Source organism: Dermochelys coriacea, chromosome 6, assembly GCF_009764565.3.
Source record: "Dermochelys coriacea isolate rDerCor1 chromosome 6, rDerCor1.pri.v4, whole genome shotgun sequence".
NCBI lineage: Eukaryota > Metazoa > Chordata > Testudines > Dermochelyidae > Dermochelys > Dermochelys coriacea.
In genome coordinates this window covers 57887586-57901167 of record NC_050073.1, presented here as the reverse complement: position 1 = coordinate 57901167, position 13582 = coordinate 57887586, and the positions used below count along the sequence as shown (strand labels likewise).

Here is a 13582-nt window from a genome sequence, read left to right as displayed (position 1 = left end):
AAGTAGCTGCCACCAGGAATATCCTTAACCTGGATGAGCTATTTTGTTAAATTAACACCTGTGAATGGTTCAGAGAATTGAGATGAAAGAAAAATACTTACCTGTAAAACTGTTTCTCTGCAGATATCATTCTAAAAGGATTCTCACACTTGATTTTTAGCTCCTTAGTATGAGGTTGGTAGAACTTCTATAGCCCTTAAAGAATTCTGATCTTGGAGAGCACCATTAACAATTTACATAGGATCTGTGCCCCCTACTGCATGTTATGTGCCACACCCAGCAGTACATAAATGTTGCCCTCTAAACCTTCCAATCAGTTCCTTCAGTTGCATAGGAAGTGAAGCTCTCATGATGATAAGGTAATTCAAAAATTATTCAAGTTAAAAAAGTATGCCCCAGAAAAAGAAAAAAAATAGTAATTAGGTGTAAGCAGGGAAACACTAAAAGAATATAATTCCCAAAACATGAAGGGAGAATTGTGTCACAATTATCTCTTCAAAGAAGCAGATGGAATTTCCCCTCTCTAAAGATATCTCCCAGGATTTTATTATGTGATATATATATATATATATAAACCTTAGACTTTAGAAATGAGGGAACCTAGGCTTTAACTAGACCAACTAAATACATTAGAGGCATATTTGCCTTGTCTACATTAGGCTATTAACATGTGTTAGCTAACACATCAAAATCCTGCTCTAAACAAGGCCTCTGAGATAGCCAGTAGTGACAATCTTGCCTGGGACCAAATGTGCCTTGATGTTGCCTTCCAGGGTTAAGTCAAACCAGGTCATTACAAAAGGAAACACACTCAAATACCCATGAAGACACCGTCTTCTTGGTAACAGCACTGCATCATGAATTAGCATAAAATGTTTAAAAAAAACAGTTGAGTGATTTTCTAAAATCAATTGTTTGACCCTAGTAGAACTCCAGGACATTTTGACAAATATACAGAAAAAGCCTCCCCAAGGATGGGCATTTGGTGTGGAAATAATGTTTTAAGGACGATAGGCTCATTTAAGTGGAATTCTAAGATTACTTGGTGAGGAATCTCAGATGAGTCCACAGCAACAAATAATAAAAATAATTCTAGTCATACTCTAGATCTGGAAGCTCATTAATTCTTTAGACTGTACAAACTGATCAGAGTGGAGGAAAGGGGGAACAATTGTACTGGGGTCCTGCACTCAGGGGCCCACTCAAAATGTCTGTAAGTAGGTTGAAGTGGGAGGTGGGGACCCAGCAAACATGATGTACTAGGGCCCCAAATTTCTCTTGATGGACCTGACTGCCTCCAGAAAAATGACTGTCCAAGTATCAATCTCAGTGGTTGAAACAGATCTTCATCAGCTTAATCAGTATCATATTATTATCCCAAGACGCAATGGGCTTTTTAATGGGGAGAGTTCAAATGTGTCAAGCCTTTCATGAACTTGAGAGTAAGGGGCTGCAGAGACACTTGTTTACCTTTGACTGAGAGGTCTAAGAGCTGTGAGACACACCTGGATGGAGTTTACTTTGTTTTAAGCTAGGTTCTGAAAAACAACTTTTGTGCTTGAAAAGTAAAGAGGTTCCCCAGGGCCAAATTATATCACATTGCAATTTTTTTTTCTATTTGGAATCATAGGTCCTTGCAAAAGGTTTCCATGATGGCAGCAGGACATGAATCACCTGCTCAGACATATTGTGCATATGAAGCTCTATCCTGACAGGACAAGGGCTTCCTGATTGGGACTGAGTGAGGCGCAATGGTTTTGCATGATGATCTGAGGTCAAAATCTCAGTTTGATGGAATCCCCTTTAGCCAATGGCAAAAGATTTTAGAATCATACCTGTTTGGGACAGTATGGGGCTAAAAGAAAAATTAAGCATTTATTTCTTCTTACGTTTGCCAGAGCCAGTGCTGCCAGAGGGACTGATGGGAAGGTGTTCAGGAGCCTCATTATCAGAGGATGGAGTCCACTGCTAATGCAGTTTCTTTTTTGTGCCATGACGAGAACACTGGCAGTTTCTTGTTCAAGTGGGTGGTACCTCCAATATCCCTAGCTGTAGGAAGAGCTGATCTGCCACTCCCTGATCCAGAGATCGCTCAGGAGGATCTGTTACAGATTAACTCAGCCTGTGTGTGATTTTCTCCCCTGTCAGGTACGGAACGTGTGATCTGGTGCCTTCTGGCTTGGTTATGTAAAGTATGGTGATGCGATTGTCCATTTGAACAAGTGCCACCTTGTTCTGGGATATTAGGTTTCTGATCTACATGATCCCACTTATGTCTAAATTATTTATGTGCGGTTGTTTCCGTAGAGATCAACTTCCCTGCTTGTAGAGTCCCTTTGCATTAGCTCTCCATCTCAGGCTGGAAGGACTCATGGTCACTGGGATTTGGACAGGAGGGTTTTGGAAGCCCATTCCTGTTTGAAAACTGCCCTGGACTTCCACCAGGCCAGACAGGATCCATTATCTGGATTTACCTGGATGCAATGTGAAAGTCTTTGTGAGGCTTACTTCCACTGAGATCTCAAGATCCACTATGGTTACTGCATGTGGAGTTGTCCTATGAATACAGCTGTATTTTCTAGAACCAACATTCATATAATATGTTTCAAACTGTGACCTGCTGACTTATTCATATCTTTTCTACGAGACTGGTGATATCCTGAATCCTGTGTTGGGACAGGGAGGTTTTGAATTGAGTTATTTCTAGCATGGTTTCTAGGTACCCCAGTTGTCTGCTGGGGACAAGTTGGGGCTTTGGGTAGTTTATCATGAACCCTACTAACTCCAAAGCAGTGGTAATAGCTATTAATCTTTTGATACACCAGAGAATGGTGTCCTTCATCAGCCAATCATCCAAGTTGGGGAACACATTAATTCCCATCCTGTGCGGTTAGGCCATGACAACTGCCAAAGACCAGCCCATTCTGGTCTAAAAGGTAAACACATAAAATAGGTTATGCTGTTTCCTTCAAGAAATATGAGGTACTTCTGTTGCTTGGGAAATATTCTTGTGTGCAGGTCAAGGTCCTGAGTACACTGCTGATTCATGCTCCCATAGAAGAGGCTTTTGGGATCCCAGGGTGACCATTTCTCTTTGATTACATAGTGATTCAGTTCCTTGAAATTCAGGTTAAGCTAAAGTCCCCAGATTTGACTATCAAGAAGCACCTGGAATAAAACCCCTGATTCCTATCACCTCATGGTACAAACCTGAAGGCTTTCTCTTCCAGGATAGATTGGATTTCCTGCATCATCTTTTCCTGATATAAAGGAGCCCGAGAGCGTTTTAAGATGGGGTTGGGGGTGGGAAAATCTGGAGGATTTTCTGAAAATCTGATCTTGTAGCCCCCCAAAAAAATGTTCATGACCTATGTGTCAGAAGTGACCAGGGCCATCATGAGTAAAGGGCTTCAGGTTAACCTCTGACAAACAGGTCCTGGCAGATTACTGGTAACTATAGGTTAACTAAATGCTCCAGAATCCTTCAAAAACCCTTTGGGTTTTGGTGCTTGCTGAAAGAGGCTGCTGAAACCAAGAGTCCTGTGCAGGGGAAACTGAGCTTCCTTGAAGCCATATGTTAACGTGACACCTAGGTTTTAAAGTGGAGACTTTCCGTTTCCTCCCTCAAACGAGGGACCGAAAGGAGAAGACACAGGTCCAACAGAACCCAATACAGCCATTGTTTTCTTTGTCTTCTGCAGTGAGGTTCCATTTGATCCCCAAAACAATTCTCTCTAGTGTATGGTAGATCCTTGGGCTCTCTCTGGACCTCTTGCTGGCATTCAGATGTCTGCGGCAAAGCAAACTTGTGGGCATCCACCTCTAGGCAGTAGTCTCTGAAACTATATCACTCACATCAAAAGCTGCCCAAGCTAAATCTTCACCTTTCTGGATTAGATTGCAGAAGGATGAAGAAAACTGACTAGAGTAAAGTCTTTCTTTGATAGTTTCATCTGACTGTTGACTATGAAGTCTTGGCAGTATGTGATCGGAAGGGTTGTAATTATAGACTGGTAAACATTTATTTTGAATGAATCCAAAGGCACAGCATTGGATTCTGGGGCGCAGTATTGTAATTAAACTAAAAATCATCCATCTTGGATTTATGTCGGAAAAACTAGGGAAAGGTGGTATCATCCCATGAAGAGTTACCTTCTTGGTGCTCCTCCATACAGAATATGTATTTGGCATCAGATGAAGCCTCCCATGCATTTGATTTCACATTTACTGAAATCTCCAGATTCTCTCACTCTCCCTCCCACATACACATTCATGTCCACAGACAGGGCTGATGATTCCAGAGACTTAGTATATACTCAGCCACCATGATCAGTCATAATCTTCTATGAGGCTGCCACAAAGTACTATGAACCAGGTGAGCATTCCTCTTGTCCTGTATCAGTGGTCCTCTTGGCACAGCTGGACCACTTTTTGTACTGAGGCACAAGCTTGCATCCTGAGAATTGGTGCTCCTGACAAGGAAGCTCTGGATTTCACATTGGCACATAGAGCACCTTTTGCACCAAAGGCTGCAAACATTTCTGCTAGAGCTCTCAAAAGCAGAACTCATTTTCACTCCTAGTTAGAAACAAGGAGAAATTATTCTCAGATGATTAAAATGACTTGATCACAGAAATATAACAAGAGTCAAAACAGAGAGCTCACTTGAGGACAACACTGAAAAACTTTGTGCATCCTTGAATGCATTTCTAGAATTCTGTTTTAGCAATACTGCACAGTCAAGAGTGGGGCCTTGTCCAAAAGATAGTGATTCAAGAAATCTGACAAAAAGTTGACCTCTAAATTAATCTTAATATGGAAAAACTGTGTGACAGACACCTTCTTAAAGATCAGGAACTGGAATTTCTGTAGAATATATTCCCCAGATGCAGGTTCTTGCCTTATTAAATACAGTGTGTTTATATCCAGGATGAGGCTGCATGAATAGATACCAAAACACTTCACCATTCAAGTGCTGGTGTTATTATCCTGTACCAATTTATACTCAGCCCATACTGCAGGGAGTAGAGGCAATGCTAGAATTGTACAACAGGAGGAAAACTAAACAAGAGAAACATCTCTCATTAAAAACATCCTTATCTGACTAGTCTTCTTACTACTAGGATGTGGCTTGCTAAACTCTATACTGGGAAGAAAAATAACAGAATACTCCTCTTCCAAAATGAGCACCCTCACAATGCTGTGGCACTTGAAGTGAGCTAGCGAATGCAGCTTCTGCAATGTTTTCTTTCCCCACTGCTACGTTAAACTGCACCACATGAACATAAAGTGACAACAGATGGCAATCTTTATTAACATGTGCTACTTACTTATCTCCCACAATTCCCAAGTTGATTGTTGGGTAGCCGTGTTCTTGAATTGTAGCTAGGAGAGTTGAACGGTTACTATCTCGGATCTTTCCAGGTAAGAGGTCATCCTCAGGATTCAACAACTATAAAACAGAGCCACATTACCAATCAGTCTCCTTAGAGTGTTATGTGCCTTTGCTCATGGGAAACTTCTTGCTTTTGAAGTTGGATAGGTTTCTGCTGACAGACACCTATGACAAGTCAGTCAGTGTGTGTCTGTAAATAGGTTCTGTGAACTCAGTCTATGCAGCAATTTAAGCCAAAAAGACATGTGGCTGAGACACTGGTAGAGCAAAATAATTTTTTTTTCCTCGGATTCTCTCTCTTAAATTGCTTCAATGCATCCATGCCTGCAAACCCTCTTTTCATGGGGTACCAGGCTTCCAAACTCATGCAGTATAAATCAAATCACAAACTCTAAATTTGTAACTATTTCCAGGTTGATGGATAGATCTGTTTGTTCTGATCTTACTGAAACTTTAAGGATCTGTGTTGATGCTGCAGCACCAAGAATAATAAAGTCTAGTGTCTACTCACTTTGAAAGATACATTTTAAATGTGGAAACATACAATAGCCTAACAGATGAAAACTTAAGCACAGCTTCAAATGCCGACCATGTAATTCATAACATAACATCCATTTTAGATGAAAAATGGTGTTATTTTTAAGGGGTAGAAAACTGGCAATGATGATAATGATGATCGTACATTTACATAGCATCTTTCATCTTGAAGGATGCCAAAGTATCTAACAAACATACAGACACGTTTTACAATAGGAATCCTTTCATCCAGATCTGAAACACCTCGGCCTTTGGGATGGACCATAATGCTGATTAACAGCATGCAGCAACACAGCTGTTGAGGACAGGAGATGAAGGAAATGACAGTGAGGATGTTAGGTAGTAAGAATATAATCACTCAGGTTGGAACTTGGCTAGGTCACAAGACTGTGACTAGCACCCGTTCTTGTGAAAAGTTTCACAGGAAGTTTAATGAACACAAGTGGGCAGGATCTAGGTTTAAAATGTTATATAAAAGATGCTCACAGGGAAGAGTCTCACTTACTAACTCAACACCACCACTCCTTGGGGCACCCTGGGCTTTCTCTGGAGGTATCGACTGTCCAGCTTACTCCTGTCTATCTTAGGATAGCTGTTAAGATTGCAGGCTAAGGTGGGTTGGCATTCTGCAGTCACAGAATAACTTTCATTGGGGTTGTGTAAGCATTAAGTATTTCAACAGGGTGCATCAATCAGACATGGTTTAGACAAATGTGAACAGAGCTTTATTTTTATGGCTCTATTTTACTCATCAAAGATTTAAAACTTAAACACATCAAAGGCTTCCAATAGGATGAGAATACTGCCAGGGGGTTATATTAGTGTTTAGACTTCAAAATGTTTGTCTCAAAAGAGCACAGTCAAGATGTTAGGTCAAAATGCCTGTTTGAGGTAACCGAATTTTTTAAATACAGTACAGTTGCTACAATAAGTAAAGTGATTTTCTAGTTGGTAAAGATGAGAACTTTTAATTCAATTAAAGATATAAGTTGTCTTTTATAGAAATTGGTCCAAATGCTTCATCTTCCACACAGGGCTATTGCCCACAAGTACCTAAGCCAGCTGTTTAAAAATTCCCCTGGTATTAGTGTAAATCCTTTGAATGCTGTGTTGTTGTAGCCATGTTGGTCCCAGGATATTAGAGAGACAAGATGGGTGAGGTAATATCTTTTATTGAACCAACTAAGATATTACCTTACCCATCCTGTCTTTCATAAATCCTTTAACATTCATGTTTCTAATTTTGAAAATTTTGCAAAGAATATTTGAAATAAGAGAACAATTACAGGCCAGTTGGGTGCTGTTTATTTCTGTGAACATTCTAGAAGAAATAACATCTAGTTTTACTGAGGATTTGAGTTTTATAGTGCATTTGAAGCCTCTGCAAAGAAAATGTGTAGGACTATAGTTTTGTATCATATGCTAAAGAAGATATTCTGGCAGAGACCAGTCTCATGCACAGCTCCTTCCTACAATATATACCTGCTAAGAGTAGGCATCATCTCTTTTGGGACCTGTGTGTAGAGGGTTAAGGAGCTTTGATGCATAGACATGTGAACTGCTTCCCTGATCCTTAGGTGCTCAGCACCACTAAAACAGGCCCAATTGGAATTAGGATGGAAATTACTATCCAAAATACTATTCCTGTGCCTGCAGAAGAAAGTAATTTAAAAAGTCTTGAGTTTAAAGATATTTTTTTTACCTCATTCCCTGTTGACATGACTGCAACGACTGGAAACTTGTTAACTTCTACTTCCGTTACCCCAACAGTTGCTAAGAGACCAATCTCCGATGGACCCATGTGGGTTCCCTTAGCCAGCACACATTCACCTCTTTTAATGTCGTGTCCTATAGGTCTGAAAACCATACCATAAAAAAAGAAAAAAGAAAAATAGAATATAATTCAAAATGACTCTCGTTACCTGGTTAAGCTCCAAGTGATGAGTGTGCATCTGTGCCTTGGTCATAAATTCAAAATTTCAGTACTGTTTATGGTAAAACAATGACTATAAAATGCACTATCCATTATATTATCTAAAGAGATATTAGAGTATTTTAAAACTAGGTTATTTACAGACCTGATATCTTGGCCTGGTCGAGCCTGCACCAGAATTCGTACTTCTAGCTCTTCAGTGCCCTGTTTTTTACAAACAAAACAAAACAAAAACAAAAAAAGGTCACACAATTCCAGATGTGTTAAACAAAATTAATCAGCTTTTATTTCTCACCAGTTTGCACTGTTTCTTAATGGTTCACAAAATGGCCATGCCACAGTCTGATCTTGTCACAGTAGCGATTACTCTGTCATATTATGGTTCAGGCATCCTCTTGTTTCTCTTGATCTGCTGATCATGAGTGCATTACAATGTGTGCTCTAATTTAAAGAGTTTAAAATAATTACTTTCCAGCTGAGCTCACTAAGAAGGGACCTGCACTGAAAACATAGTTTTGCCTTGCTTTTTTTTGACTGCTTTGTTTATGTGTCTTCCCCATACAATATCCTTGGGGTGTGTGTTGATCTTATTTACCACAGGGATTCTTTCCCCTTTTCTCAGCCAACCTGCTGTGTTCGAGCAATATTTCAGAAGTAGCCTCTCCAGGGAGAAAATCAAGCAGCATCGTAAAGCATATTGTACTATGCCAACAGATAAGTAGTAAGAAAAAACCCACCCTAGCAACCACTTGTGTGCCCAAATTTCAGTTGGGTTATTTGGAATTTCTGTAGTGCAGGAACCTTTTCTCCTCTTCAGAACATCAGCGAGCGGTTAATATGTCATGTTATGTACTGTGAACAAGACAGTGGTAGGAAAGCCTGAGCTCTGCTTTCTGATAGAATTTTTGTGTTCACATACTCAGGATTTCAATGCTCTGGTGATTTGCTTGATGCCAATATATCCATTGGGGCAGTTTAATTTATAGACTACAGGATATGTATAAATATTTAATTTTATAAGCTTTGCAAGTGGGCAGATGATAAAAATGCTCAGCTGTGAGAAAGTGGTAGGTTGTCAGCAGCACTGAATTTATACTGTGCTGAGAATGGAGAAGAATTTTATTTTTGTATTAGCACCTTTTGTACTTGAGGCACCCCAGTGCCATGAGTTAGACACTTGTTTTACAATGCAGGCAAACATGGCAAGCCATTATGTGTTCAGAAATACCTATCTTGCCATGTGGAACATTAGAACCTGTTTTGCAGAGTAAGGCAATGTTGGACAGCACACTATGATTACCCTTTACTTTTCTAAAAAAGTGCCAGAGAATTTGGCATTTTCATCAGGACAGACAACAAAGAGAAGCAGAAAGGATTTTGGTTTAAATTAAACACCCAAAAAACACTGTTGCAGAGTTAAGGTTTCCCTGTGATGTCTTGTACTCTTCCAGAACATGGAGATTGTAAACTTCTGAAAACCAATAAATTAAGAGTTATGATAATGCTATCTTAATCTGCTGACAATGGATAATTACTTACATCATAGTAACTGTGGTTCTTCAAGATGTGTTGTCCACATGGATTGCACTTCTGATGTGCATGTGCCCCCATGTTTGTGAGATTGGGTTATTTTGTCTAGCAGTATTCATTGGGATCATGCTTGCATCCTGGGTGCCCTCAAGTTCCCCCCCAACCTGAAGGCATGAAGGGTGGAGTGAGCTACACTGTCCCTCCATTCTTTTGACAACATAGAATCCCAGCTGGGATAAGACTCCATAGTAGTTGGAAAAGACAACAGATCATGGAAATCCAGGCGGACAACATATCTCGAAGAATCAGTGATTGTAAAATAAGTAGTCGTTCTTTCTTCCAGTGACTGTTCACATATATTTCACTTCAGGTGACTTGCACACAGTGACTCATAAACAGTACATGGGTGCTAAGAGTCCTATTTAAACACTGATTGCAAGACACCTCTGCCAAAGTGGGCATCTGATCTTAAGTCCTCAAATAATGAATAATACTAGGTGAAAGACTGACCCCATGTTGCTTCCTTGCAAATTTATGAAACTGCTATGCTTCTCAGAGGAGCTGTTGAAGCTTCCTAGCCCTGATGGAGTGAGCTGTAACCTGCATGGGTGGATCTACTCTAGCTAACTCATAACGTGATTTAATATAATTAGATAGACATTTCAGCAGTTACTTTGTCTTTACAGAACACTGTTTAAGGTGGATTAGCCATGACAGCCTGAATCTCCCCTACCCTTAGAGCTGATGGTATAGCTACTACAAAGGCTATTTTCATAGATAGATGGTATAGATAGAACATGAGAATGGCCATAATGGGTCAGACCAATGATCCATGTAGGCCAGTATCCTGTCTTCCGACAGTGGCTAGTGCCAGATGCTTCAGAGGGTGTGAATAGAACAGGGCAATTTATCCATCCCCTGTTGTCCAGTCCCAGCAATCAAAGATTTAGGAACACCCAGAACATGGGGCTGCATCCCTGACTGTCTTGGCTAACAGCTATTGATAGACCTATCCTCCATGAGTTTATCTAATTTTTTTTTAAATTCAGTTATACTTTTGGCCTTCACAACATCTCCCGGCAATGAATTCAACAAGTTTATTGTGTGTTCTGTGAAGAAGTACTTATTTATGTTTGTTTTAAACCTGCTGCCTATTAAATTTCATTGGGTGACCCCTGGTTCTTATGTTATGAGAAAGGGTAAATAACATTTCCTCCACACCATTCATGATTTTATAGACCTCTACCATATACCCCCTTAGTCGTCTCTTTTCCAAGCTGAACAGTCCCAGTCTTTTTAATCTCTCCTCATATGAAAGCTGTTCCATACCCTAATCATTTTTGTTGCCCTTCTCTGTACTTTTTCCAATTCTAATATATCTTTTTTGAGATGGGGAAACCGGAACTGCAGAATACACACAGTATTCAAGGTGTGGGCACACCATGGATTTATATGATATTTACTGTTTTATTATAAATCCCTTTCCTAATGGTTCCTAACATTCTCGGTAGGCAGAGGAGGAGAAAACAGCACTCCTTTGCATACCTGGAGACAGTCCTTCCATCAATGTAGCAATTAGAGGACTTCTTGGGGCGATCTGCAGTCTCATGTCTACATGCTATCTTGCATGGAGCATAGGTGAAGTCAGGCCTACTGTATTACGTAAGTGCATGAGGTCCTATGACCCAGAAGGAGAGGTTACTCACCCTGTGCAGCAACTGTAGTTCTTCAAGATGTTGTCCCCATGAGTGCCCCCCTTCAGGTGCCCACACACCCCATGTGCCTTTGATAAGAGATGTCAGGTAGCAGTGCCCGTTCAGGCCATGGATATTCTCTATTCCACTTTGTGTTCTGCACCATGGCTATATAGAGCTGCACAGATGAACTGCCTCAGTTCCTTCACTACTGCAAAGCTCCACAGAAGAGAACTCCAAAGCAGAGGGGAAGGAGGGAAGGTAGTGAAGTACCCATAGGGGAACACATCTCGAAAAACTATAGTTACTGCACAGGGTCAGTAAGCTTTCTTCCTTCTTTGAATAGTGTCCCTAGGGTGCTCAAGCAGGTTCAAGCAGAACCCTCTAAGTGGGGGGCACTTTGGAGTCAAGTCCAAGATCAAAGACAGCACAGCATCAGAAGATGAGTCATGAATTACTGCATAATATTCAGAAAAGGTGTGTAAGGAGGTCCAAGTTGCAGTTTTACATACCTCAGCAATGGGAAAATTCATAAGAAAGGCTACTGAAGTAGCAAGAGAGTTGAATAGGTTAGTACTCTAGAACAGTAGCAGCCAGAGGACCCCGGGCATTGGAGGCTGCAGGTGGGACCCGGTTGCAGGGCAGACAGCCCGAGCCCCAGGGAGAGCAGGGCAGGGCAGTTGGGGTTGGTAGCCCGAGCCTTGCCCCCATCAGTGGGGGAGCTGGCCGCCCAAACCCCAGCGCTTTGCGCGGGGCTGGCAGCCTGAGCCCCAGGAAGAGTGGAGCTGGGCAGTTGGGGCTGTCAGCCCGAACCTCAGCGGTCAGCAGGACCTGCAGCCTGAGCTCAGTGGAGCTAAGTTGACAGGGGCAGTCAACGGGGTCCAACAGCAGGAGCCTCACGGAGTGCAAAGGAAATTTAAACTTAAATCCCTGGAAATATTCATTTTTAGGATGGGGTTCATGACATTTCACAATTTAGTGAAAGGGGTTCGCAGGCTGTTAAAGTTTGGGAACCACTGCTCTAGAAGGAGGTTGGAGATCATTAGATTGATAACAAAAAGTAATATAGCCAGATATCTATCTAAAGAGTCTTTGTTTGGAAACTGGAGATCTGTCCACAATAGACACAAAGAATCAGGGAGATTTTCTAAACGACTTAGTCCTGTCCAAGTAAAAGGCTAATACACTTCTGACATTGAGTGTATGTAATACCACATCCTCCTTGTTCAGGTGTGGTCTAGGAAAGAACACTGGAAGATGAATAGACTGGTTAATGTGGAAGTTAGGTGACACCTTCAGTAAAAATTTGGGATGTGGTCATGATGTGATCTTGTCCTTGAAGAATACTCTGAAGGGGAGATATGTCATCACAGCCCCTATCTCTCCAACTCTTTGTACAGAAGTAATGGCTACCACGAAGGCTGTTTTCATAGATCAGTTGATAGGTTGCCACTGGATCAAAGGGAGGCCTCATAAAGCATATTATCACCAAGTTAAGGTCCCAAACCCGGGGCAGGATGTTTCTCTCCCCGAAAGAAATTCCCCAACCCCTTGAGAAATCTCACCATCAACAGATGTCTGAACACTGAAAAGCCCTCCACTGGGAAATGGAAGGCTGTAATAGCTGCCATATGTATCCTAATTGAACTCAAAGACAAAACTGGCTTCTTCAGGTCTAGGGTGTAATCTAGTATACCTGACAGTGAAGCAGATGCAGGTAGAAGGTTTCTTAGGTCAAATCAGTGGCTGAATCTCATCCACTTCTGTAGCTATGACAGATAGACTGCGTCCTATTATGTAACAATACTCTTCTCACTTCCTCCCATGAACCACTGATCAGCCATGCTCTGAGATGAAGAATCTTGAAGTTGGGTGAAGAATTTGACTGGAATCCTAAGAGAGAAGATGGAGGATGGTTGGGAAGGTGATCAGTTGATAAGCAACCAACTGGATGACGTAAGAAGACCATGTTTGTCTTGGCCATGTTGGGACCACCAGAAAAACTCTGGCTTTGTCTTTCCTCATCTTGATCAGCAGCTTGGATATTAAAAGGTTGGAGGAAACACATACAAGAGACTCAATATCCAGTGAAGGAGAAATGCATCTCCCAAGGAGTGGCGACCCAGTCCCCCTCTCGAGCAGAACTGGAAGCACTTCCTGTTTCTGATCATGGTGAACAGGTCTATCTGTGGGATGCCCCAACACTGAAATAGGTGGTGGGGCATAAAGGGATCTATCTCCCACTTATGATCCTTAGAGAAGTGTCTGCTAAGGGTATCTGTGGTGATGTTTCAAACGCCCAATAGGTAAGCTGCTGCGACGCTGAGGTGATTTCATATGCACCAATTCCAGAGTCTCATTGCTTCAGTGCAGAGGGAGGGTGAACTAGCTCCTCCTTGACAACTGATATAAACCATGCATGACTCTTTGTCTGTTATGATCTTAACAAATTTGCCCCGATCAATGGTATAAAATGGAGACAGGTATTCCTGA

The 13582-nt window shown here is 41.4% G+C and overlaps 1 protein-coding gene across 23 annotated transcripts in view; it reads right to left on the bottom strand.

Moving 5' to 3' along the window:
* Positions 1-13582, bottom strand: part of GPHN (gephyrin) — a 544780-nt gene that overhangs the window by 49594 nt on the left and 481604 nt on the right. For all 23 annotated transcript variants that reach the window (XM_038404446.2, XM_038404449.2, XM_043517392.1 and 20 more), the window contains 3 exons: positions 8011-8069; positions 7635-7788; positions 5331-5452 (listed from right to left, as the gene is read on the bottom strand). In XM_038404446.2, the coding sequence (XP_038260374.1) occupies positions 5331-5452; positions 7635-7788; positions 8011-8069 (335 nt within the window). The remainder of the gene's footprint in view (positions 1-5330; positions 5453-7634; positions 7789-8010; positions 8070-13582) is intronic.